The sequence below is a fragment of the Hibiscus syriacus genome, unplaced genomic scaffold (assembly GCF_006381635.1).
Source record: "Hibiscus syriacus cultivar Baekdansim isolate YM2019G1 unplaced genomic scaffold, ASM638163v2 tig00110627_pilon, whole genome shotgun sequence".
Classification (NCBI taxonomy): Eukaryota; Viridiplantae; Streptophyta; class Magnoliopsida; order Malvales; family Malvaceae; genus Hibiscus; species Hibiscus syriacus.
Genome location: NW_024062804.1, coordinates 407,093 through 432,545, shown reverse-complemented (window position 1 = coordinate 432,545; position 25,453 = coordinate 407,093). Strand labels below are relative to the sequence as shown.

At 33.2% G+C, this 25,453-nt stretch overlaps 2 protein-coding genes across 2 annotated transcripts; both read right to left on the bottom strand.

Moving 5' to 3' along the window:
* Positions 1-3,298: 3,298 nt before the first annotated feature.
* LOC120136403 (protein ARV 1-like) lies at positions 3,299-5,501 on the bottom strand. Its single transcript, XM_039152448.1, has 10 exons — positions 5,329-5,501; positions 5,193-5,298; positions 5,062-5,109; positions 4,849-4,938; positions 4,684-4,729; positions 4,489-4,571; positions 4,289-4,383; positions 4,092-4,158; positions 3,892-3,967; positions 3,299-3,432 (listed from the first exon to the last, which is right to left on the bottom strand). The coding sequence occupies exons 2-10, from the start codon at positions 5,277-5,279 to the stop codon at positions 3,344-3,346; spliced, it is 681 nt and encodes a 226-aa protein (XP_039008379.1). The 5' UTR covers positions 5,280-5,298; positions 5,329-5,501; the 3' UTR covers positions 3,299-3,343.
* Positions 5,502-15,258: 9,757 nt separating this feature from the next.
* On the bottom strand, positions 15,259-16,789 carry LOC120136401 (B3 domain-containing transcription factor NGA1-like). The gene has a single exon (XM_039152447.1). It carries the CDS (start codon positions 16,753-16,755, stop codon positions 15,568-15,570), a length of 1,188 nt encoding a protein of 395 aa, XP_039008378.1. The 5' UTR covers positions 16,756-16,789; the 3' UTR covers positions 15,259-15,567.
* Between the last annotated feature and the right edge of the window lie 8,664 nt (positions 16,790-25,453).

Below are 25,453 nucleotides of genomic sequence, written 5' to 3'. Positions count from 1 at the left end.
TTTTATTGTGCAGCGATGTGGCCTCGTACAATTTGGTGAGATGATCTCATATCTCCTTAGCTGTCTTCTTCTCCTCGATGTTTGACAATACTTCATCTGCTAATGCTAGATGACAGTTTGCCATAGCATTCCCGTCCATCTCGTTCCATTTGATGTCATCTGCGAAATCCACCGGCCTTTCATTGATAGCCGCTAGACACCCGTCTTTCCTGAGGATGGCATTCATCTTCAATTTTCACAATGAGAAATTTCTCCCATTGAACTTTTCAATGTCAAATTTTGTTGCCATAGCTTCTATTATTGATAGCTCCTACTATTTCACTATCGTGAATAGTTCTCTAGAACCTCAAAAAATGGGTAATACCTTCTTATTTTCTTATGTTGGAGGATCCACCTTTTGGTGGCAACCACAAAGACAATAAGTAGATATTACAGACTCAAATCTAGCTCTGATACCAATTGTTGCGGAAGACGGCTATCGGATAGAGCAAAATCGCAACTGATAATTTGATAAAATAAAAATGAAGATAAAAGAGACACAAAATTTACGTGAAAAATCCCTAAATAATATGGGTAAAAACCACGGGCAACGGTAGAAGAATTTCACTATGAGAAAAATAGGAATTACAACCTCTCTCAATCTACCAAGAAGAATACAATGATAATTCTCTCTTGATAAAAAGGAGAAAACAACTCTCAAGAAACTCTCTAAATTCTCTCTAGTATTAGAAGAAAGCTAGAATGCTTTGGGATGGTTTTGAAGCTAAATGAGCTAGGGTATTTATAGTTGAAGCTCTAAGGACTAATTTGTAAATACCCTAAATTACAATGGCTAAAATTATGATTTTACCATTGTCCAAAATTCAACAAAAACCCAACCTTTTTGACAAATTTTTTCGGTGGAATTTTTTATTAGCACCTTTCGGTGCTTGCCAAGACTTTTCAACACCATGTTTAAATTTAAGTTTCAACAAATATCATTTATTTTACTGTGGTAATGTAGTATCAGACTACTATTTAAATGAAAGTTCTGGGCAAATAACACTAATATCATATTTATCTAAGTGGTTAAGTGCCTTATCTTTTGTCAAAGCGGCAAGGATCAATATTTTTCTTCTACACTCTGATTATCGAATAAAATTTTTAAAAAAATTATTATGTAATTGTTAATTTTTTAACGATAGACGATCAAAATAAAAAAATAGTGTAAAAACAAAAAGGAAAATAAAACCCCTTGGGTCATGCACGAACTTGAGCTCATTCTTAACCTTCCAAACCAAGTATGTTCTATATGCATGGATCCATTTTTTTCACTTTTATGCCCATGTATTATTTGATGATGCAGCATATATATATTGGGTTCTAAGGAATTTTTTTCTTAAATTACAAGGCGTGTATTGTTTTTTATTTCCCTGGATCTGTTGGTATAATAAATTTTCTTTTTCATTTAATTTTTTTGTAGAAAAGTTTAACTCTTTGTAAATTGAAGAAAACAAAGGGGAAGGTAGATGTTTCAAGAGGTGAAGAAGGGCAATCGAATCTGTGTTTGGCTTCAAACTTAAAAAACCACTGTACGAACATTGCAATTCCAGATGTTAGATGCCCAAATCAAAATACCAAACTTCTTTAAATAAATTTCCTTTATGTTAATGATGATGAACAATATTAAAAGGTTATGACCTATTTCTCTATGATTCAGGGCCAGTTAAACTCGAAAGAGCCATTAACATAGCTAGTAGCATTCACTGAAAACAGTGGAATTCAATCAGAATTAGTATCCAATGAACAGACTATTGATGAATTTGTGGATTCTGTTATTAAGAATAATGATGTCTACAGCAACCAACCAACCTTTCTTTATGAGAAAGAAAACTCCATGCTATATTCCGACTCAAATTTATAATGTCAATATTGATATTCAAAAAGTAAGATAATATTTCTTTATTATTTTCTAATAAAATTTTCACGAAAAGAGCATCTAAAACCAAATTTGGTTTATGATTCAGATCCTGGAAGGCTTTGGTGAGCCAATAAACCAGAAGATAATGGAACCTAATGACTGTGTTCCGGCTATGAATCAAGTTGGGATCTGTGATCATGATAATTCATCACGGAGTTCAGTTCTCTTTGCTAATGATCCAACCAACTCAAATGGAGATGAAATAAACATAATACTTTATTTGCTGAAGAGGGCTCTAGCTTGGCTTTTGAAAATCATCTTCCAGTGGATTCCATTCCAACGGTAAGTCATGTGAGAAATTTTCAATCAACATTATGCGGTGATGAATGGAGCAATAACTAAGCTGTGTTTTTCTTTTCTTTTCTTTTCTTTCTTCTCTTCCCTTTTTATGATTCAGGAAGGATCAGAGCTTAATGAGTTTTTCCACAATGGGATACAATACATAGCTGAATTATTAACACCGGAGCAAGAAGCAACTAAAAACTCAGACAAGGTTCAAAATCGTGATTTTGGAATTCAATTGTCTTCACCACAGATGAAGTTGAAGCTTATCCTCAACTCTTCAAAAGCAAGCAACACAACTTAATTACTACGGACCAGAGGTTCAACTTATCCTCCATGATTACATTGGAAGCACTGGATGATTCATACCCAATGGAGGTACAAGCTAGTTCTTATAATAAAACAACCTTCAAATAAGATAGAAGTGTTGCACAGAATTTAGGCATGGCGCACTCTGGGCACTAGAACCCTTTGTATGTGCGTGTGTGATAAGTGACTGATTTTATCATCCAAGAAAATCAACCAGAGTGAAGCAAAGGTACTGCAGAATTTAAACTAATGTCTTAGAACCCTTATATTACCCTAGGCATAATGCACAAAAAGGGCATTAGCCTGTGCGAACTGCAATATGTATGTGTGAGGGTTATGTGGTGTCTGCGCGTATATGGCTATTGTGTGGTCTAGTCTAGTGTAGTCTATCTACAAAACATACATCCTTTTTTATCAGTCAATATCAATATGCGTGATTTTCTTGCAAAAATGCGTGTTCCTAGGCACCAGCCTTCCACCTGATCAAATGGATCTCAGTTGAAAAGGTTTGAGGGGCTCGTATTGTTTAGACCTGCGCCTTGCCTTAACAATATTGATAGAATTAATGGGAAATTAGGGATATCAAAATTAGCTTATTGTAACAGGGTATGTACGCTATAATATATGTATGAAAGGGCAAGTATGAAGGAGAATATGAATATGTGTGTAGCACAGATGCGTTTATAGATAATTAAGAATACACATGACAGAAAATTGAATGAACAAAAGCTATTTTGAGTTTGAATACCATGTGAACAATAAAAAAGAAATACTCAAAACTATCTCAAGGTCTTAACTAAAAGCCTGTGTTATACAAAATCTTACAACATGCGCGATGAAGCAGGCCCCTATACATCGATTCATAGTTGACTTGGTTATCACTAGTTCACAAGAAAGAAACAGTTCATCAATTTCTGACAAACGCGATGGAGTTTGTTAAAGTTCAAATAGAAAATAAACTAATTCAGGAAAATATTTAAATCTCAGATACCAAAGTGCCACTGAAATCATAACAGAAACACGATAACCGACACAATTGATAACAGTTTGCATGGATAGAATCTTTAATCTCATTCATAATATCCTCATCCACTCCCCATCCCCATCCCTTCAGCTAGGTCAGTTATAATAATTACTAAATATCATATAAATTCCAAGTTCCACTAGGGGCATATTAATCTACAATCCAAAGGAAAGCAAAAACCCTACTTGACCACATTCGAGGCTCATGCAGTTGACATAGTAGTTAAGAAACAGCAATCACAACTATGAATAATGAATATAAACACAAATGTTGATTATCTATCATGTGAAAAACTGCAAAGTATAGAATATCTGACCTTTTAGTGCCACTGTATTAGATGAGAAAACAAATAAATCAATGATATAAATCACTGCAGGTGGAAATTCCCAGACCTGCAGAACACAAACCTGGATTTAGATGTATGATCATTGAAAGGATAAAGATAGAACAGTGTTGTGATTTCTCAAAATAAGAATTCATTCTAGTCAGCAGGCCAATTGGCATTAGAAAGCAAACCATCATCGCAATGAGAAGAATCTTGAAGTAACTTGAAATTAAAATTGCAAGCAGCAGATCTCTGAAGCTGTGATGTTTAGAACAAAACAGTGATCCATACAATAAATAAATAGTTAGTCCATGACAACCATACAAATAAATACTGAAATGAGTACCTTGTCTCGTAGTAGCCCACCAAAAAAAATGCAAATATGTACCTGGAGAATCGAGCTGATGTCTTAAGCAAGCTCTTGATTGCAAGAAAAAAAGAACATAGAAACATATAGTTTCCCAGAAATACATCCACCAACATCTACAATTGGCATTAGCAAAGACATTCATCAGAAATTATCTACAGGTCAAACATTAGAAATCTAGAACCTGAAATATTTTCGGTACTTCCATAAGATGAACAAACCTTGCGATATATCCAAAAAAACGAAGAAATGCTCATGGACGTGCCCCATTCTTCCTCAGGCTTTTTGACAAGCAAACTTCTGTCTTAGAGCGCTAAGGAGCCCAATTTATCATAAAGAACTCTAAGAATTACTGAACCATGTTGTAGTTAGTTAAACTAAATTTATAAAGTAAAATTTGCTTTCTATACGGATACATGCATCCAGCACAAGAAAACCAACTAATGACTTCCACAATAGACCCTGCAAAGTTTTAAAAAAAAACACAATTTCATGTAAGAGATAGCATGTCCAAATAATTAAACGAAGACCAAAATCTAAGTTCCAGTAATAACAGAGAAAACCAAACAACTCAATTATACCTGAAAATGGGTACTTTCATGGTTGAGGACATTGAAAAGTACATGTCTGTAAGCTTTTGGCTTGTGCAAGATTAAATCAATCAAAACAATCTACACACATTCAAAAAAATCATAAAGCCAAATCTCTTTTTATTTAGTAAAAATTACTCCAACAAACTAACAAAGAAATAAAAGGGTACAGATTAGAGTGCCAAAAAAAATCAAGGGGTTTACCATGAGCTCACATTCAATATACTCATCAGCAACTGCTTTACAGTTCACCTATGAACATATGCACAACTTAATAAGTAAATGAAGGGGGAAAAAACTGATTTTCAGAAATAAGGAACAAAACTAAAGCTTACACATTTCATCAATCGAATGTTTCCCGGAGAGTATTGAACGAATAGGGTTTTGATCCGAAACCCGCATTGGACACACCGGTATTCCATTAACACGAACGAGAAAGGAAAAATACTACTAATAAAAAAGATGGCAATTTTTGTTTATGGCTTCATTTACTGCAATAGATTTGGTAGTGAAAAAGGCTGGACTTATTAAACCGCAAATTTGCAGAGTGAAATTTGATCAGGAAAAAAAAACGGAAACTGAAAATTTTACTCTTCAGGAAAAGGTCGTGTTGAACAGACTCCGGATCGGACCCATTAAATTGTCTGGATAATGAATTTTCTTGGAAAGGTCCAATATTTCCCAATGTTGACAAAACACGTATGTGAGCCAAGCCCATTTTGTGCCCAAGAATTTTCATACATATCTTAATTTTTATTTAAAATCTGTGTGCTCAAGATGTTTGATTTGGGAAGAAAATCTGACATTGGGTGAGAAAATAAGAAATTTTGATAATGATTCAAATCCAGTTGGATCAAGATCAGAACAGATAAAAAGTTCAACTTAGATGAACTCATCATCATCCCTAACCTTTATCAATTAATGCATTTTTTTTTTGGGGGAAATCTTTTATTACTTGTCTTATCATCAAATTCTACTCGGAGAATTTAATTTATAACCAGCTAAAAGCGTACAAATTCTACTAAATTCTTGGAGCTCTTTGCACCCCTCTAAAATAGACAACTTTCTATAAATACACAAGTTTCTACGTGATAGGATATCTTCTCACACTAATGGATGTGATATTGGCCATAGTTTTTGAAATGCTCAGCTCCACCATTAAAATTCAAGTTCTGCAAAACCCAAAACTTTCTCCATCTCACATAATTTTCTTTTTATGTCTTCCGATGAATCCTTTGAAAGAATCGAATATGAAACAAAAGCATGTCATCGTCTTGCGTATCAAAACTTAGCTAATGGGCATTAACTGCACATCAAGGACGTGGTCCATGCGATATTGTTCAGCCTACCATCCCTATTCCTATAAACCCTATGTCCCTATCATACATGCAACGCCCAAAAGAGAGTTTGCACAGTTCACGCCTCCTGCAACTGCCTCAAAATTATAAACTCTCAACAAGTAGCTACCCGAAAAGGATACAAGATTGGAGAGCAAAAACTTAACCAGAAATGAACATTCGATGCAAATTATGAATTGGGAATCGAACTGGAATCAAACTTTTGTCGACAACAGTTGGGATATTTTCTCTTCATCTTTCACTCTACTCTTGCACATGTGGCTTCTTTATCATCATCCATTATGCCTCTATAAGACCTAGCCTATGTATACATCTCCCTTTATAGCTGTAGTGAGGAATCTTGTGATTGAAATGAATGAATCCTTCTTTAACAATAATTCCACCCATCTTGGCCTATTATTATTAAAATTAAACATAACATGACCTTTTATTTTAATCTTTATATATAGAATTTTGGGATATCAAAAAGCACTATATAAAAATTTTGGAGCAAAATAAATAATAATTTATTAACTGTAAGATTTTATTTTTGAGCCCATTAATTACAAAAAAATTATAAAAAAATTTGATGTTTAATTTTATTAAAATATGTTACAACTATTAAAATTGATATAATAATAAATTTAACTCCAGATTTCAACGTATTAATATAATTTGATCGAAAATTTTCAACCATTATCATCTTCTTCCAACTTTTTACCAAATTCCCAATAAAAACTTTCCTTTTGCCTCACCTTCTTAACCGAAAAATTAACAAAGAGAAAAATAAAAACTCCCACCGAAACAACAATATTATTTTGTCCTCTTTGATGCTTATGCATGATATATTTATTTATGTTGATGACAACATTTATGTTGTGATAAGTAATTGGATGAAGAATCACAGACGGTAAATGTATGATTGAAAATTGATTGAAAATGATAAATAAAGTTCTTTATCTCTATATAGGGAGAGAAAAAGAAGAAGAGGTTGAATTCCTGTCTCAATCCCAGTTGATAGACCATATAGTAACCTTTAGTATTGATATCAAGTCTAAGACATAATAATTATCTATAGATTAGCATGGCCAATGAATATAATTGTCAGATAACTTATATGAACTCTAACAGATCACATGAACATGACAAAAGTTACAACAAGGTATTGTTTATTGTTTGGGGATGTGGTAATTCAAGAGTTTCGAAAAACTTTGGAAAGTATAAGTATTTTGTAAGTATCAATGCATGCACAATAGATGGAGTTAAAAATATTACTTCCGAAAGAGATACGAAAGAGGTATAACAATTTTAATTTTAGATAATTAACGGCGGGGTTTACCAGTTTTAAAAGAATGTTTTCTGGAAAAATCTCATTGCATTGTCGTCAGAAATAGTAGCAAACACATATTGCCTCACATGATTTCAAGTTGATATATATATATATATATATACAAAAAATCTTCGTCGTATGTGGGCTTTTCCCAATATTTTATTGTTAAGTGTAGTTATGATTTTTTCGGTCGATCTGTCTATTCAGCAAATAAATGGAAGTTCTATCTATCAATATGTATGGTCTTGGACCATCAATAATGATTTTTCTTTCGAGTTTGGCTACTTTATTGATTCACTTACCTCTATTATGTCAATATTAATCACTACTGTTGGAAATTTTGTTCTTATTTATAGTGACAATTATATGTCTCATGATCAAACATATTTGAGATTTTTTGCTTATATGAGTTTGTTCAATACTTCAATGTTGGGATTAGTTACTAGTTCGAATTTGATACAAATTTATATTTTTTGGGAATTAGTTGGAATGTGTTCTTATCTATTAATAGGGTTTTGGTTCACATGACCCGCTGCGGCAAACGCTTGTCAAAAAGCGTTTGTAACTAATCGGATAGGCGATTTTGGTTTATTATTAGGAATTTTAGGTTTTTATTGGATAACGGGAAGTTTCGAATTTCAAGATTTGTTCGAAATATTTAATAACTTGATTTATAATAATGAGGTTCATTTTTTATTTGTTACTTTATGTATATATATATATTCTTTAACCAATGCAACATAATAAAATAAACTCTGCTGCCCAGACAAAATAATGAAACGATGCATGATTAGTGAGAATGCAAAATAAAAGCGAAAAAATAATACCCGAAATTGATAACGGAATTCAGCCAATTGTGCTTACGCCTCCGGACTGCTGCAGATCTTTTACTAAGAGAGAAAATTTACAGGTGTTTACAAAACACTCACTACTCACAAGAAAGCTCTCTAATATTGGGAGAAAGAAATGATTTTTGGGATGGTTTTGAAGCTAAATGAGCTAGGGTATTTATAGTTGAAACTTAATGACTTAATCTTGTAAATACCCTAAAACCTAGGGATTAATTGTGATTATCCCATTATCATTTTTCAACAAACATCTACCAAACTTTGAAAAACTATTTTTCAAAGAAACATTTACCAAACTTTGAAAACTATTTTCAAAGAAACATTTACCAAACTTTGAAAACCATTTTTTCAAAGTTGGTTACCAAACTTGAAAACCATTTTAATACTTTCAACAATCTCCCACTTGAAGACTGATTTTAATCTGTCTTCACACCTCGATCAATGCAACAAATTTTCTAGTCTTGTTACTCTAGCATGTCAACTGAAGTTGAACACAACTTCAGTTTGTCTGTAGTCACCGTCTTTGTCAACATGTCTGCCGGATTTTGAGCTCCACTGATCTTTTCAAGTTTCAAAATCTCATCATCCAGAAGAGACCGGATAAAATGATATCGCAATTGTATGTGATTTGTCTTGGAATGAAAAGACTGATTCTTTGCTAGATGTATAGCACTTTGACTGTCACAATACAAGACATTGTTTTCTTGTTTCTTGCCTAACTATTCCAAGAAACTTTGGAGCCAAACCATCTCATTGCTAGCTTCCGTAACAGTGACATATTCTGCTTCAGTTGTAGAGAGAGCAACTATCTTCTGTAGTTGAGAAACCCAACTCACTGCGGTTCCTCCTAGAGTATAGACATACCCTGTAGTGCTCCTTCTGATGCCAACATTTCCGGCTAAGTCAGCATCTACATAGCCTGTCAGTATCGTATCTCCACCTTTGAAACAAAGTGCTTTGTTTGTGGTACCCCGCAGATATCTGAGGATTCATTTGACTGCTTCCCAGTGTACCTTGCCCAGATTATTCATGTACCTGCTAACAGCTCCCACTGCTTGAGCAATATCTGGTCTGGTACAAACCATGGCATACATCAGACTTCCAATTGCTGAGGCATACGGCACCTTCACCATGTGTGCACGTTCTTCCTCCGTCTTTGCTGACTGTTCTTTGGAGAGTCTGAAATGAACACCTAAAGGTGTACTTACTGGTTTAGCATCTTACATGTTAAACCTGGAGAGTACTTTGTTGATGTACTCAGCCTGTGATAATATCAAAGTCCCCGACTTTGTGTCTCTCTTGATCCTCATCCCAAGAATCTGCTTTGCAGCGCCCAGATCCTTCATAGCAAACTGCTTCGACAATTTTTGCTTCAAGTTTATAATCTCTTGCATGTCTGAGCCTGCAACGAGCATGTCATCAACGTACAACAATAAAATAATGAAGCTATTGTCGAACCTCTTGATGTAACAACAATGATCTGCTTGGCATCTGGTAAAACCATTGTTACCCATGAAGCTATTGAATTTCTTGTACCACTGTCTAGGAGATTGTTTTAAACCATACAAGCTCTTCTTCAACCTGCATACCAGGTTTTTCTTACCTGCCTCTATGAAGCCTTCTGGCTGCCTCATATAGATTTCTTCCTCCAAATCACCATGAAGGAAAGTTGTCTTCACATCTAACTGCTCAAGATGTAAATTCTCTGCAACTACAATTTTTAACACCAGTATAATTGTAGATAGCTTCACGACTGGAGAGAAAATTTCATTGTAGTCAATATTTTTGCTGAAAGCCTTTGAGAACTAATCTTTCTTTGTAGCGTTTGCTCCCATCATGCTCTTCTTTGATCCTGTAAATCCACTTGTTATGGAGTGCTTTCTTGCCTGGTGGTAATTCAGCTAATTCCCACGTCTGATTTGACATAAGCGAGTCCATCTCATCTTTCATGGAAGACTCCCACTTAACTGAATCCTCCACTTGCATTGCTTCATCATAGCACTCTGGTTCACCATTGTCAGTCAGCAACAAGTAGTGCAAAGAAGGAGAATACCGCTGGGTTGGTTTAGGAATTCTGAAGGAGCATCTTAGTTCTGGTGTGCCTGGTTCTTCTTGAACTGCTTCAAGACTGATTTGAACATCATTTCCAAAAATCTCCTCGAACTCAGCAAATTCCTTTGTTTCAACTTCGGTATCGGAGCTGCTTGATTCTATAGTTGACATGTCTTTGTACATCACATTCTCAATGAAAATGACATCTCTGCTTCTGATGATCTTTCGATTTTCATAGTCCCAAAACCGGTAACCGAACTCATCACCGCCATAACCAACAAAGGCACATTTGTTGGACTTAGCATCAAGTTTACTTCTTTCAGGAGAGTCTATGTGTACATAAGAAATACAACCAAACACTCTTAAGTGTGAAAGGTTTATTTCTTTCTTGCTCCAAACGTCCTCTGGTATTCTGCCATCCAAAGGGACTGAGGGCTCGCGGTTGATCAAGTAAGCTGCAGTGTTGATAGCTTCAGCCCATATAATTTTGGGCAATCTGGCATGTATCCTCATGCTTCTGGCACGTTCATTCAGAGTTCTGTTCATGCGCTCTGCTACGCCATTCTGCTGCGGTGTCATGGGAACTGTTGTCTCCATCTTGATCCCATTGTTTACGCAGAAATCTCTGAATCTCCTATTTCTGTACTCTCCTCTATTGTCAGACCTCAACCGCTTGACTTTCATACCAGTCTCATTTTCTACCATGGCCTTCCATTTTCTGAATGTATCAAAGATTTCTGATTTCTTCTTCAGAAAATAAACCCACACCTTCCTTGTAGAATCATCTATGAAGGTGACATAATATAATGAGCCTGCAAGAGATGGAACTGGAGATGGTCCCCATACATCAGTATGAACCAACTCTAACTTTTCAGCCTTGGGTGTCTTACCAATCTTTGCAAAGCTGACTTTCTTTTGTTTGCCAAAGATGCAATCCTTGCATAGTCCGACATCTACATTCTTTAGATCCGACAGCTTCCCCTTTGACAAAAGTGTCTTCATCCCTTTCTCGCTCATATGGCCAAACCTTTGGTGCCATAAGTTTGATTTTCCATCAGCATCTGCTACTGCAATGATATTCTCTAAATTTGATTTTATATAGAGAGTACCAGTTTTCTTACCATGAGCAATGACGAGTGCTCCTTTGGTAATCTTCCATTCACAGCCTGAAAAGGTTGTGCTAAATCCTTCACCATCAAGCTGTCCTACAGAAATCAAATTTCTTTTGAGGCCAGGAATATGTCTCACTCCTTTCAGCGTCCAGGTGGTCTGGTTTGGCAACTTTAGTCGGATGTCTCCTTTTCCGACGATCTTCAAGGTTTCATCATCAGCTAGATGAACCTTCCTAAAATCACCAGTGACATAATTTTCCATGATTTCTTGGCATGGGGTAGAGTGGAAAGATGCCCCTGAATCCAAGATCCATGATTCAATCGAACTGTTGACTCTTAGAATCATGGCATCACCTGTCTCCTCTGTCACGTTGGCAAATTCCTGTGTGCCGGTATTTTTCTTCAGTGCTCGACAATCTCTTTTAAAATGACTCTTCTTGCCATAATTATAACAGGTAAAATCTTTCTTTCCCATTGTGGATTTTCCCCGTCTGGATTTCGATATGCCATGATTTGAATTTCTTTCTGAAGTTCTCCCTCTAGACTCCGTGTGCAAGGCTAAGGAGGTTGATGCTTCACCCGATTCTCTCCGTCGAATTTCTTCGCTCAGTACCAGATCCCGAACATCGTCGAATTTCAATTTACTATTTCCCGACGAGCTGCTAACTGCTGTAACAGTAGCATTCCAACTGTCTGGTAGAGATGATAAGAGAATTAAAGCTCGAACTTCATCATCGAATTCAATTTCCACTGAACTCAACTGAGTTGTGATTGTGTTGAGTTCATTTAGGTGTTATGCCATCGATTCCCCTTCCGTCATCCGCAAATTGAATAATCGCCTCATCAAGTGCACTTTGTTTGAGGCTGATGGCTTCTCATACATACTGGAGAGAGCCACCATAAGACCCGCTGTGGTCTTTTCCTTTGCTATGTTGAAAGCAACATTGCGGGATAACGTCAGTCGGATAACTCCGAGGGCTTGTCTGTCGAGAAGAGCCCAGTCTTCATTCTTCATGCCCTCTGGTTGCTTTCGTGAGAGAGGTTGATATAGATTTTTCTGGTACAGAAAATCTTCAATCTGCATCTTTCAAAAAGCCAAAATCCACACCATCGAACTTTTCAATTTTCACATTCCCTTCGTCTGCAGCCATCGCTCCCACTCGAATCCGAAATTGATAAAATTCACAACCAAAAGCTCTGATACCAGTTGTTGGGAAATAAATCGAGTACAAGTAATTTTCCTATAACCAGATTAGTGAAAATGCAAAATAAAAGCGGAAAAATAATACCCGAAATTGATAACGGAATTCAGCCAATTGTGTTTATGTCTCCGGACTGCTGCAGATCTTTTACTAAAAGAGAAAATTTACAGGTGTTTACAAAACACTCACTACTCACAAGAAAGCTCTCTAGTATTGGGAGAAAGAAATGATTTTTGGGATGGTTTTGAAGCTAAATGAGCTAGGGTATTTAAAGTTGAAACTTAAGGACTTAATCTTGTAAATACCCTAAAACCTAGGGATTAATTATGATTATCCCATTATCATTTTTCAACAAACATCTACTAAACTTTGAAAAACTATTTTTCAAAGAAACATTTACCAAACTTTGAAAACCATTTTCAAAGAAACATTTACCAAACTTTGAAAACCATTTTTTCAAAGTTGGTTACCAAACTTGAAAACCATTTTAATACTTTCAACATTTCAAAAGAATATTTTCTGGAAAAATCTCATTGCATTGTCGTCAGAAATAGTAGCAAACACATATAGCCTCACATGATTTCAAGTTGAATATATATATATATTCTTTAACCAATGCAGCATAATAAAATAAACTCTGCTGCCTAGACAAAATAATGAAACGATGCATGATTCCCAATATCTTTCCTTTTTGGATTCCTTTTACCTCTATCTCACCTTTCTCTTGCCCTAGAATATTTCTACTGGATGGCTCCTAAAGGCGAATTTAAATTATTCATCCAAATACCATGCTCCTAAACACGAGATTAAAGCAGGAAACAACGATATACTTTTTGTAAAACTTTTTTATGTTCATCTATCTATGCATCAGCCCTAAAGTAATCTGTCTTCTCTTAAGAGAAAAGCTATCAAAGTCTTGTGATCCCGCATTAACATTCACATTCAAAATCAACAATACCTCATCGGGAGCATAGTTTGACAAATGAAAATCCTTACGCAAACGACTCCTAGCCAAAGAATCATTACCAACTTATATCCCTTTGCTTACTACTTTACAAACAATGATAGACATAAAATTTTATGTTTTTTAATATTTTAAGAGATGATAATCTTTTAAAATTTTAAGGGAATAGATTATCAGTAAAAAATATAAAGAAAATATTTAAAATATATGAAAGTAAGGTCACTCCTCGATCCATCACTTAGTGCAAGTGCAACATTGTCTCATGTATGTATATAGTTTTTGAGAACGTTAAATATTAGGCAAGACATGCATATAGATCCATATAACCATCATCAATATCTAAAACTACTGCAAGTTGTAGCATTCAGTTAAATATGATGAAAAAAAAATATTGCACCATGTGTACTACCATAGTAGCATGTTGTTGTGATAGAATCTTTCTTTTCGATATTGTACTGCACGACAACAGACATCATGGGAAATTTTATAAATATTATATATATATCTTTATTGGATGCAGATGTCCGATCCGAGAAATATAGAACTATGTGCAATAACGAATTGTGCATGGCTGAAAATGCATGATTGGAGAATCTCAACAAAAATCAACAAGTACAAGATTGGTCAATCAAATGCCATGAAACACACTTGAAAAATCAGTCATCAAACTACTCACCAAGACAGAGACGAGATATATCCGACTGGTTATATTATATGTATATATATATATTCTTCAAATGAATGCAATTCAATATCAAGTCACTGCATTCTGATGCATCACAACTGTTTTGGAAGAGCCGTATGGTTCAGTAAACAGTAGTGAAAATAATTGATAGGGAATTTGTACAACAAACATGTATCTATAGATGCCAATTCAACATGCACATATGTGTATACCAAGAAATAAAGATCTTGTTGAACTGCTACTAACTAAAATATTGCTGGTATATTTTTCAATTCGTTTCAGAAGCTCTATATTTTATGTATCAATGGTGCTTTAGTTGAATCTTAATCATACTTAATATAAATATTTGATGCAACATAAACTTCAACATGATTGCAAACAAGATTACCTGAGTTCTTAGTAGAGATCCTTACCAGTCGGGGATTGTAAAGAAGAAGACTCCATTATCACAGTAAGGGAAAATCTAACTCAAAATAATAACAAATTACAATGAGTAGGAAAATTCTCAAATTAATAATTACAATACTGAGTACTGACAATACCGCTTTATTGTGCTCCAACTTTTCTGTGCATTTCCTGCTAGCCTGCAGCTTTGTTGTTCAGCAGTAACAAGCCAAGAATACACATATAATGGTTAACATACTAAATTAACACAGAGACACGATAGAGGGAGAAAAAGAAGGAATGAAAGGCCTTTTTTTTAGACTATACATACATACATACACACCAGCTATCCATGCATCAGAGGACAAGTAAATGCTGTCAGTCGGAGAGAATGTGCTAACTGCTAAGACAACTAGAGAAGAGAGGAATATATATATAATATTACACACACGCACACATGTATATATATATACACACATACACGCTTAACAAAACTGGGAAAATTGATTTACTAATAAATAAGTTGGGAATATGCTGATATAATTGTATATGTATTATACACAACTATCGATTGTGTTGCAACTTCTTTTAGCTTTAATATGCATAGATCCCAAACGTAAACAAACTAAGGTACTAAAACCATATGTAGAAGAAATGGTTTTCTATAAAAAAAAATAAAAAAAGGTTGCTAAGAACTTATATTCAACATCATTCAGCCCTCTTTCTTAAATCCAATGCATGTCGAAAGCAAAAAGAAGAGAAAATGCAACCCTTCACTGTATTTTTCTCTTTATGATCAGAGATCCAAATCAATGGACAAGGAAGATTTCCCTTTCTTTGAATATTCAGACAGTGGCGAATTGTTATTATTATTGGACGAAGAGCAATGAGGAGATTCATCTGAACCTATTGTGCCGTGAGGAAAACTCAAGGAAGATTCATCTCGTGCTGTACTGGGACACTCCATGTTCACACCAAACAACCTTAGCGTTTTAGCTACAGTTTTAGTACCCTGAACAACTGGCACTGAATCAATCACCATTGGCTCTCCTTGAACTGCTGCTCCAATTTGATGATGTGACCCGGATGATGACCTCGAATAATACTGCCCCACATAGCGGTATGTAATTGCCTGACGCTGTAGCTGCTGTTGCCTTTGATGGCGATGGCAATAAGGATATATGCTGTAGTTCAACCGATGCAAAGGCTCATAGCTTCGAGAAACGCACATGGTTTGCGGCATTGAGTAGAGACTACCCCACCGCACTGACTGCGGAAAGTTGAACCGACTTTGGAGCTGTATGCGTGCTAGTGTTGTTGGATCGGGTGCATTAGGCCTGCGGCTCCAATCAATGTATAAATGGTCTTTTCCCGCCTCCCCGACACCCCGTTGGAATGACACGGTATCACCCGGATTGAGCTTTTTTTCCTTGACGAAACGGCTCCACCCTTTGGTCATCACATAACTCTGGCTACTATTCCAATACAAGTACCGGAACTGCCACGACTTTCCGTTCGGATCCTCGAAATTCAATAGAAGCCCTTTCTCGTTCGATGAACCGTAGAGAGGGAAGTACTTCTCGGCATGCTGCTTCGGTATAACGAGGCGGTTGAGTTTGCCTACATCGCTCGGTGTGACGACTTTGTCGAACATGTGTTCCTTCTCGGTAGACCTACTACTATTTCCGCCTATACAGCTTCCAACATTTGATTGACATTCATTATAGTTGCCGAGGGACAAGTCCATCAACCCTAGATTCTTGTCGAAATTGATAGCAGGCTCTTGGGTTTTGTAATCTTCTCCAGAATCCAAGGTTCCCGACCACAGGTTTCGGGGTTGCCGAGGAACAGAATCTGTGTACTTTGAAGTAGCAGAAGAAGAGGAAGAGGAAAAGAGGAAGCTGCTTGGAGTTTCTCTCATCACTTCATCGTTTCGCTCGTGTTCCTCATTACAACACCCTTTATCTTCTTTCATAAAGTTCATTCTGATGACCCGCCACCCAATTTTACCTTGTTTATCACACTGAGATGAAATACCGTTGAAATGGAATTTCAACCATTAGATTGATGGGAAAATTAACGGTAAAAGAAAAGAAAAATTGGGTCTAGACTCTAGATTCTAAAACTGAAACTGAAAAAAAAACTGACCTGCAAAATAATGGTTCTTTGGAAGTATATGGTATTGTTTCTCTTAGATCTTTGATGGCCGAGGGCCTCACTGAAAATCCGACCGGAGTCGGTTCTTGCCTTCTTCTTTGACCCCGAAAATGAAAAACGATGAAAAAAGAAAACCCTAAACAAGACAAAATAAAGCCATGGAAGAAGAATCAAGATGATAAGGTTTTTCTCGTGGTTGACCTAGCATTTAGCTTAAAGAGAAAGCAAAGAAACAAGTGAAGGATGAAACTTGGGTTTAAATCCAGTTTTTTCTACCTCCATCAAAGCATATTAAAACGCTTTTTTTTTGTTCTGGGTTCTTAAAGAGAGAGAAAGATGAAGAATGGAGAGGTAAAAACTCCTACGTAGGGGCCCATGAATGATCTGGTTCGACTCATGTGAGCTTGTCATTTCTTCATTTTTTTGGTTTATCTCTTTATCATCTCTATTATCTTCTCCACTAAGACACATATGGCCAGTTTGGTCTTTAACTCTCAAATCTCAATCAACTTTGTACTGCCAAAATGTGCCCACAAGCATTTCCCATTATCTTTTATTATTATTATTATTATTATTATTATTATTATTATTATTATTATTATTATTATTATTATTACTGCTACTGCTGTTTGCTTACCTATTAGCATGAGTGAGAATGTTAATAGTTAGGTTTCAAATGGAGTTTTGACTCTGCTGTCATTGATTGTGTGTTGCTTGGATTTGCAGCTGGTCCTCCGAAAAATGGATCTGAATAAAGTTGAATTGATTTTGCTCTCATCCGATCCAACAACAAGAAGAAGAAAAAGACTCCTCTACTATCATACATCTAACCAAACTCACCATCACTGCAGTTGAAGTTCATCAACCCTTTTTCCAGCTTTCAACTTCAACCCCTCCCATTCCTCCCATGTCTTTGTTGTTTTCCTATCACTAGTACTCTCTCATTTATGGCTAACTCTCTTTTAACTTTTCTTCATTCATTATTCTACTACTATATTTATATGCATTAACCAAATTTCTTACTAATTTATGTTCAATTATATTAGACATCCTCAAATTATAGCTTAAATTCTAAATTGGTTTCAAATTTTAAAATGTTCTAATTGAGTCATCGAAATACGAATATAATTTTAATAAAATCTTTAATGCCAACTCAATTCTAACATAGAGCATATTTAAAAAATGAATTAAATTGTAATTGTACACCTACTCCACGGATAGTTTAGATATGTTTTGTTAAATGAAAAAAACCTACTAAATTTATTGATATTGTTTGTTTTTAACTTGTCAAATCCAAACTATCTCTTCATTGTATGCGCACGTGTTTATAGTTTAATTAAAATGTTTTAAATATAAGTGATATCTAAATTGATATTTAATAACTAAATTGACAAAATTTTGAAGTTTAGAGATAATATTAAAATATAAAAGTTTGATGTAATTTACACATATAACTCAATTAGAGGTGTGGTCGGTTTAATTTTATCAAACTTTTTTGAAACTTTTGAACCGTTAATGATAATTCAGTTTTATTTTTTATTTTTTATACTCTCGTTGTCCTATTAATATTGTCACTTACTAAATTTTTGTGATCATTCTTTTAAAATTTGACTATAATTATTTTTTGGATATGATTATAATTATTTTAGCACTTAAAATAAATAAAATTTGTAAAATATATATTTTAAAAATAATTGAAGATGATTCGTAACAGAAAGGTGGAAGTTTCCCACTTAACAATTCTGCAACATATTGACGATTTTCTTAGCAAGGATTGGAATTTTCGCTTGATGTATACACCAAAGGAAGGAAATAAAGCTGCTGATACATTGGCTAAGTTTGCATGGAATCTCACTGAAGAGCTGCATGAATTCGATGAGCCTCCTGAGATGATCAATGATGTCATTCTGATGGAAGTGATCCATTTAGAATAGATTGTTTACTTTAAACTCTGTACTCAACAAAAAAAAATTATATTAATAAGAACTTTTAAAGAAATAGAAGAAAAACTAAGATTAAAAATTTTATAATCAATTAATGAATTATAATTTTAACGAAACAGAAGAAGTACTAAAATCACTTATCGTCATTGAGCCTTATACTTAATTACAGTGGTTTGCATACTAGTATTTTAACCTTTGATTGTTTTTTTAATTATGATGAATAGTGACTTAAATTATGATTTTTTAATTGATAAAAACTATATTGAATCAGCCTATCAATGAATGTGATTAAGAGAGAAGGGAATTAGCTCTTAAAAGATTGGTAGAAATTTCTCGAAAAACATGAAAAAACGATAAATAATTTAAAGTAATTCGACTTTTAAATCAAGTCTATATTATAAATATCAAAAATAATATATTTTGTCCAATGGGATTTCATCAATCTAATTCTCTTCCTAATCTAATCAAATCCGTGTTTTGAAACTAAATATGGTTGATTTATTTAATGAATGTGGTCATTTATCAATGTCCGAAACGTGGGCAGTTATCCGACGAAATGTTCTTTCCCCATCTCTGAATTTAAGGAAACCTGCGATCTTTTCAACTCTTCGCTTAATTGCATGCGACTCTATTTTTGGTAAGTCCATGAGTACTAATTTGGAGTGTTATTTAAAATACTTTTGTATTAAAATCTCACATTAAACTAAAAAACATTTCTGACTCAATGCACAGAGGGGTACTATCTCCTCCTTATATAGATCTATTTTTCAGCCCAAAATCAAATTTAATAAATTTAAAATAATTACTTGAAAATTTAAGTATTTAAATTAAATTATAAATCTATTTGTAATTTCACTCAAAATACAATTTTGAATATGATCAGATTATTTAATAAATATAAAATATTAAAAATAATATTATTAATAGAACTAAAAATATTAAAAAATATTTTTCGTTAAGTGATATATGTAGGCATTTATCTACCTAACATTTTTTTCATATTTTTATTAAAAATTTCTAACGAATAATAAATTACCAAATAAGCCCTTAAATAGCTTAATTAGTTTTTTTAAATAATTAAACCTAAATTTCTTGACAAAATACTAAAAAATAAGACTAAGTGTGTGGTTGATAAACTATTGAAACACTCCATTTCATTGAAAAATAAGTATTTTTCAACATTTAAATTTTTTTATTATATTTGATAATCATAGTTAGTTTTAACTTATTACAATAGTTTTAACAAAAAAAATAATGAATGAGATAAATAATTAGTTCGCTACTTTTTTATATTGGGCAGGGGAAGGGGAAGTAGTTAGCTACTTATTAATGTTGAAAATATTAATTTTTTTTAAATTATATTTAAAATAATTTTTTTTTGTTAAAAATAAAATATTAATTATATTTAACTTTTATCCAACACCATTAAAAATAATATAAAAAATGTTATGTTAATAAGTTTAACACTATGAAATAAAAAATTAAATATTAAAATTTACTATTATCAAATAACTTAATCAAATTTGACATATAATTTTTACTGCAATACTTAAAGATCTTATAATATAAATTTATTATTTAAAAAATCATTACTAAAATTCAGCGCGTACTTAATTTTCTGATTTATCAAACGATCTTGTAATGGGATACAAATTGTTTTTTTAATTATCCACTCAAATAAAATAGTAATTAAAGAAGGGAAAAACAATCATGGAACAAAATACAAGTTTTGTTAGACAAAGACTTGGATGTAAATTGTTAATGTTTAGGTTTCAGCAAAACATAATTTGTCATCAGTAGGTGGATGTGCCTATTCATTACTAATGTAAGGTGGTCCAAATCCAATTACATCTATACCATATATATATATTCTTTCATTTTATAGATCATTTTGAGTAAACAAATAATGGCTTTGATTGCCTAAAATTTCATATATTATTATTATTATTTTACTGAGCTAAAGGTGATTATAAAGTAATATATGTTCTATGTACTTTCAACCATTTGACAATAAGTGTTTAATCACTTTTGTAGCCATTGATGCTTGAACCCGTGATATCTAAGAACAACAATGATTCTTTAACCGCTGAGGTAAATTAGTTCGTGTTTCACATATATTACAATACATAAAAACAAGACAGTATCAATTGAAAATTATGTATTTATATAAAATCTTCATTTATTATGTTATTATATTTTAAAATTATGTATTTAAAACATTTGATCAACGTGTTCAATTGCAAATTCATTTAAGATGTTTTCTTAGAATTTTTTATTATTATTTTTAACATGATGTATTTAAAAGAGATAAATGGTCGATTCATTCACAAGTTCATTCAATATTGATACCTAATTTGAGGGGAAAATTCAATATTGATACCTAAACTGTTAAATGAATAAGCGGGCCTGTAACTTTGGTTACTATATAGTGTAGCTAAACACGGCTTACTTGGCTACCTTTAGTCTATGTCTAGCATAGTCTATTGCAATTTGCAACACATTAGGATGTGTGCCATTTACATTCCCAACATAATAATAACAGCTATAATATATATGAATGATGACGAGATAATTGAACTTTGGGAGAATTCAGAAATTAAATAAAATATTATCTTTTATATTAGGGTAAACTACATATTTAGTCACTCAACTATTTGTGTGGTTCTATTTTGATTATTCAACTATTTTTTTTCAAAATCATACATAACGTTACGTTTTGATTTCATTTCAGTCACTCGTCGTTAAAAAATTAACAAATTGGCGTGACATTTTTACAATGATGACATGGTATTAACTTATGTTGACATGTATGCATTATATTAATTTTTTAACGAAGAGTGACCAAAATGAAATCTAAATATAAGGCTAAATGTGATTTTTAAAAAATAATTGGATGACCAATATAAAACTACATGAATAATTGGATGACTAAATACGTACTTTACTCTTTATATTAATATTTACTTGGGAGATGGATATCCACTGGAGTGAAAAGACCCACAATACGTATATCCTTCACCCAATAATATTGTCTTTTATTGTTGAAGGTCGATAGTTTTTTTTGTAAGATATCAATTTAAGAGAGTGGTACCGACAAAAGTGAAGGGAAAATGAAGAAGAATTCTAACTCTGTGGTGGTTTTACAATGAGTTGAGAATTGATTTTATAAGGTTTTGACAGCAGCAGCAGCAGCAGCAGCAGCTAGGTAGCTAGCAAGTAGCAAAGCATCAGCGGCCGAACACGGCAGGCAGCCGACCACGGCAGGCAGCCCCAGATATTGACTTGGGGAATGAATTTGAATTGCATGCAATTAGTGTTGCCAAAAAATCAGTAGCCCCACTAGTCTGGACTCTGAACCTTTCGGGACAACTCTCATTTATTTATTTTTTAAAATTATGAGAGTAACCCTAATATTTATATTTTCAGAAATCAATATTTAATGGTTTGTTTGTATATATATATAAGCAAACAGGTCGTAAGTAACGCTTATCGAGGATTTACGAGGTAACTGATGAGAGCATGCCTCTGTGTTTATAAAAGGTATAGCACAGCCTATTTTCAAAACCCTACACTGGGTTTTGGGGACCTCAGACTTCACTGTTTGTATATAGTTTGGTTTAGTTTTTGCAAATACTGTTTTTTTTACAGGCAATAAATTAATACGTTAGTAGTAGTGATTTATTACTGTCGGGTAATTAAAATTGAATTTAGAGTTGCAACTGTATAGTTTCAGACTCAACAGTTTACATGTAATGTGTAGGGTGGAGTAAGCAGTGACAGAGGGTCAGGACCACTCTCTTGCTTAGGGTACCCCCACCATTCTCTTAATCTTCCCTCTCCACTCCCCAACCATTACCTCACACTAATACACTACGCTCCAGTTGGCTGGTTTCTTCTTTCATAATTCTTTTGCCGGCTCTTTGTTCCCTTCGCTTTTTCTCTCTCATCTTCATATATTTATAATCTTATCCTCCCTATATCAATTGTTATGTTTATGGTTACACTGATATTGGAAATATATCGGTGAGTCATTTAATTATGGTTTAATAACAATTTTTTTTAAAAAAAAGTTTTAAATATGAAATTCAATTAAAATATTATTATAAGCCATTAACTATTAAATAAAATAGTGATATAATCCGGTATAATAATAATTTTAATCTTTAAAATTTATATAAATTATCAATTTTATCCTAATTAATCAATAACAATTCAATTGATTTAACCTTTTTATATTTAAAATTTTTATTGACAACATGCATATATCTCACAAACACTTTTTATTACTCATGACACGAACAGAAATCTTCTGCCTCCTTTTTAGTGCCCTTATTGGTGCCTCTCCAACCAAATATTAACACCTGGATCAACTTTTAATTCATTAAATATATTTTAACCCTTAATAAATACACCGTTTATTTACTCGTTAACTTTTAAAAAGAAATCTTTCACAGCTAAAATCCCAACATTAAATGTACTATTAAAATATTAAAAGGTCATTTAATAAACTCATTTGTTGAGCTTTCTATTTCTCCTCTTTAAATTTATAAATTCTCCAGCTTTTGTTTTGTTCAGGAAAAATTATATTGTGCCTTCAAAGCAAGAGAAGCTTTTTTTGGAACGACATTAAATTTTACTAAAAACATTTCCTTCCGGTGAGTGCTTTTAGTGTTATTTTTCTTCTGACTGAACTCAGTTTTATTTGTTGGTTTTCTTGATTTTTGGAATGCTTTTTTTTCTTCTTGAAATGGGCTCTTTGATTACCGATTTCTTATTACATGCGCGGGGGAGTGGGGTTGTTCCATTCTGAAATATAATGGGTTTTCATCAAATGGGTTCTTTGATTTTAAAGTTTTAGGTATATGCATGGAATTGTTAGTCTTCTTTCCAAAGAATATAATTAATATTTAAATATATAATTAATATAAAACTAGTTCATTACTATATAAGAAAATTAAATAAAATTAACAATATATATATATATTATAAAAAATAGTTAGTATGATATTATATTAAAAATATAAAATGTTAAAACATATTCAAGAAGTAAATATAAAAGTAATAAGAAATTATTATTGTTAGTTCTACATCTCGTACTCTCTTTTCTAATTTTTTTTATTTCGACGATTTTTTTTCTTGTGGCTTTTTCAAAAGTATTTTTTGGTCGAATTGATGATCCACCTTTTTTTTCTGCGTTTACACTTGATTCCTTTAACTTTTTTCTCATTATTATCAAATTTGTCCAATTACATCAACTTGAGAATTTTTTTTTGCACCGTATGCGTTCGAAGATTATTCAATCGATAATTGCTTCAAGGTTGCCTCAACTTTACTTAATGTATGTTCTCTGTCACCCATGGCAATATCAAATGATTGTTCACTCATTGCATCATGTGCTACTAAATGAGAATACCATCTAAGTAAAATTTTATAATGAGGTCCTACATCTACTTTAGGATCATTTGATCTAGTAGACATTGACAAATTTATTGTAACTCCAATCTTTGCTTCTTTCATCCATCTTTTCAAAATGTATTTACTTGGAACTAGTTTGAAATTTTGAAATGAGAGCACCTTCAAAGCATGCACAAATAAAATACCAGCAAATTCAAATTTCTTACAATTACAACAGACTATAGAATTTGATGAGTCGAATATAACAATATGTTGACGATGTTTCCTGCATGAGTGACTTCATAACTAGTAATAGTCCTTGTACTTTCAATAATATGCATCTCACAGTCTCAAGTAAGCCATAATTCTTTCAAAAAAACTTTAAATACAGTTAAAGTATACACATCTGCAACATGTTTCAGTATCTCTACATGATATGGGAGAGATGGCTTACTTTGATTGTCCTTGTAGTCAGCTTTCAACTCTTCATAGCGTATATCAACCAATAATCTTTCAAAATGACGAAAGAAATGTAGTGAATCGTAGCTGTAACCAATACACATATTTATTTGATTATTCATACTCTCACTTCTTTGAGTAGTGTACATATCTACACAGAAAGTTTGTCTTCCATAAACTAAAACCCATTTTTCTCTCAACTCGAATTGCTTCTGTAACCAACTATTATTTTTCAGATTTTACCCTGCAAGCATTTGATCCCATGCTTTTAGAAAATATTCTTCTTCATCGTGATCATAAACACAATTACTAAAATCTTTAGCAAAATACTAAATCTCTCAAACACGTCACTAAGATGTTTCGCTGCATTTTGGTACATATACCACACATAATTGATAGCATGTTTCGGGCCATTGTGAAGCAAGAGCTTTTGCCATTGCAGCATCTTGATCTGTAAGAATTGTAACTGGTTTTTTTCCTGACGTTACTTTCGAAAATGAATCAAATAACCAAATAAAGGAATTACATGTTTCATCATACAACAAAGTCGCATCAAAGATAACACTTTGCTTATGATGAATAACACCCACAAATAGCGCAAAAGGTCTACTATCTTTATTTTTTTCTATATGTAGTATCAAAGCATACCACATCTCCAAAAGATTCATAGTCTAATTTCATCCTACCAAACTGTCCAGAAAATATTCATTATGAAATCATCAAGATCAA

What these genes read in the sequence shown, in the direction of transcription:
- LOC120136403 (XM_039152448.1), bottom strand. Translation starts at nt 5,279, where the DNA reads ATGGAATACCGGTGTGTCCAATGCGGGTTTCGGATCAAAACCCTATTC. An exon ending in ATATTGAATGTGAGCTCATG is followed by an intron (nt 4,939 to 5,061) that starts GTAAACCCCTTG and finishes GAATGTGTGTAG; the next exon opens with ATTGTTTTGATTGATTTAAT. An exon ending in TTCTTCTCATTGCGATGATG is followed by an intron (nt 3,968 to 4,091) that starts GTTTGCTTTCTA and finishes TGTGTTCTGCAG; the next exon opens with GTCTGGGAATTTCCACCTGC.
- LOC120136401 (XM_039152447.1), bottom strand. Translation starts at nt 16,755, where the DNA reads ATGAACTTTATGAAAGAAGATAAAGGGTGTTGTAATGAGGAACACGAG.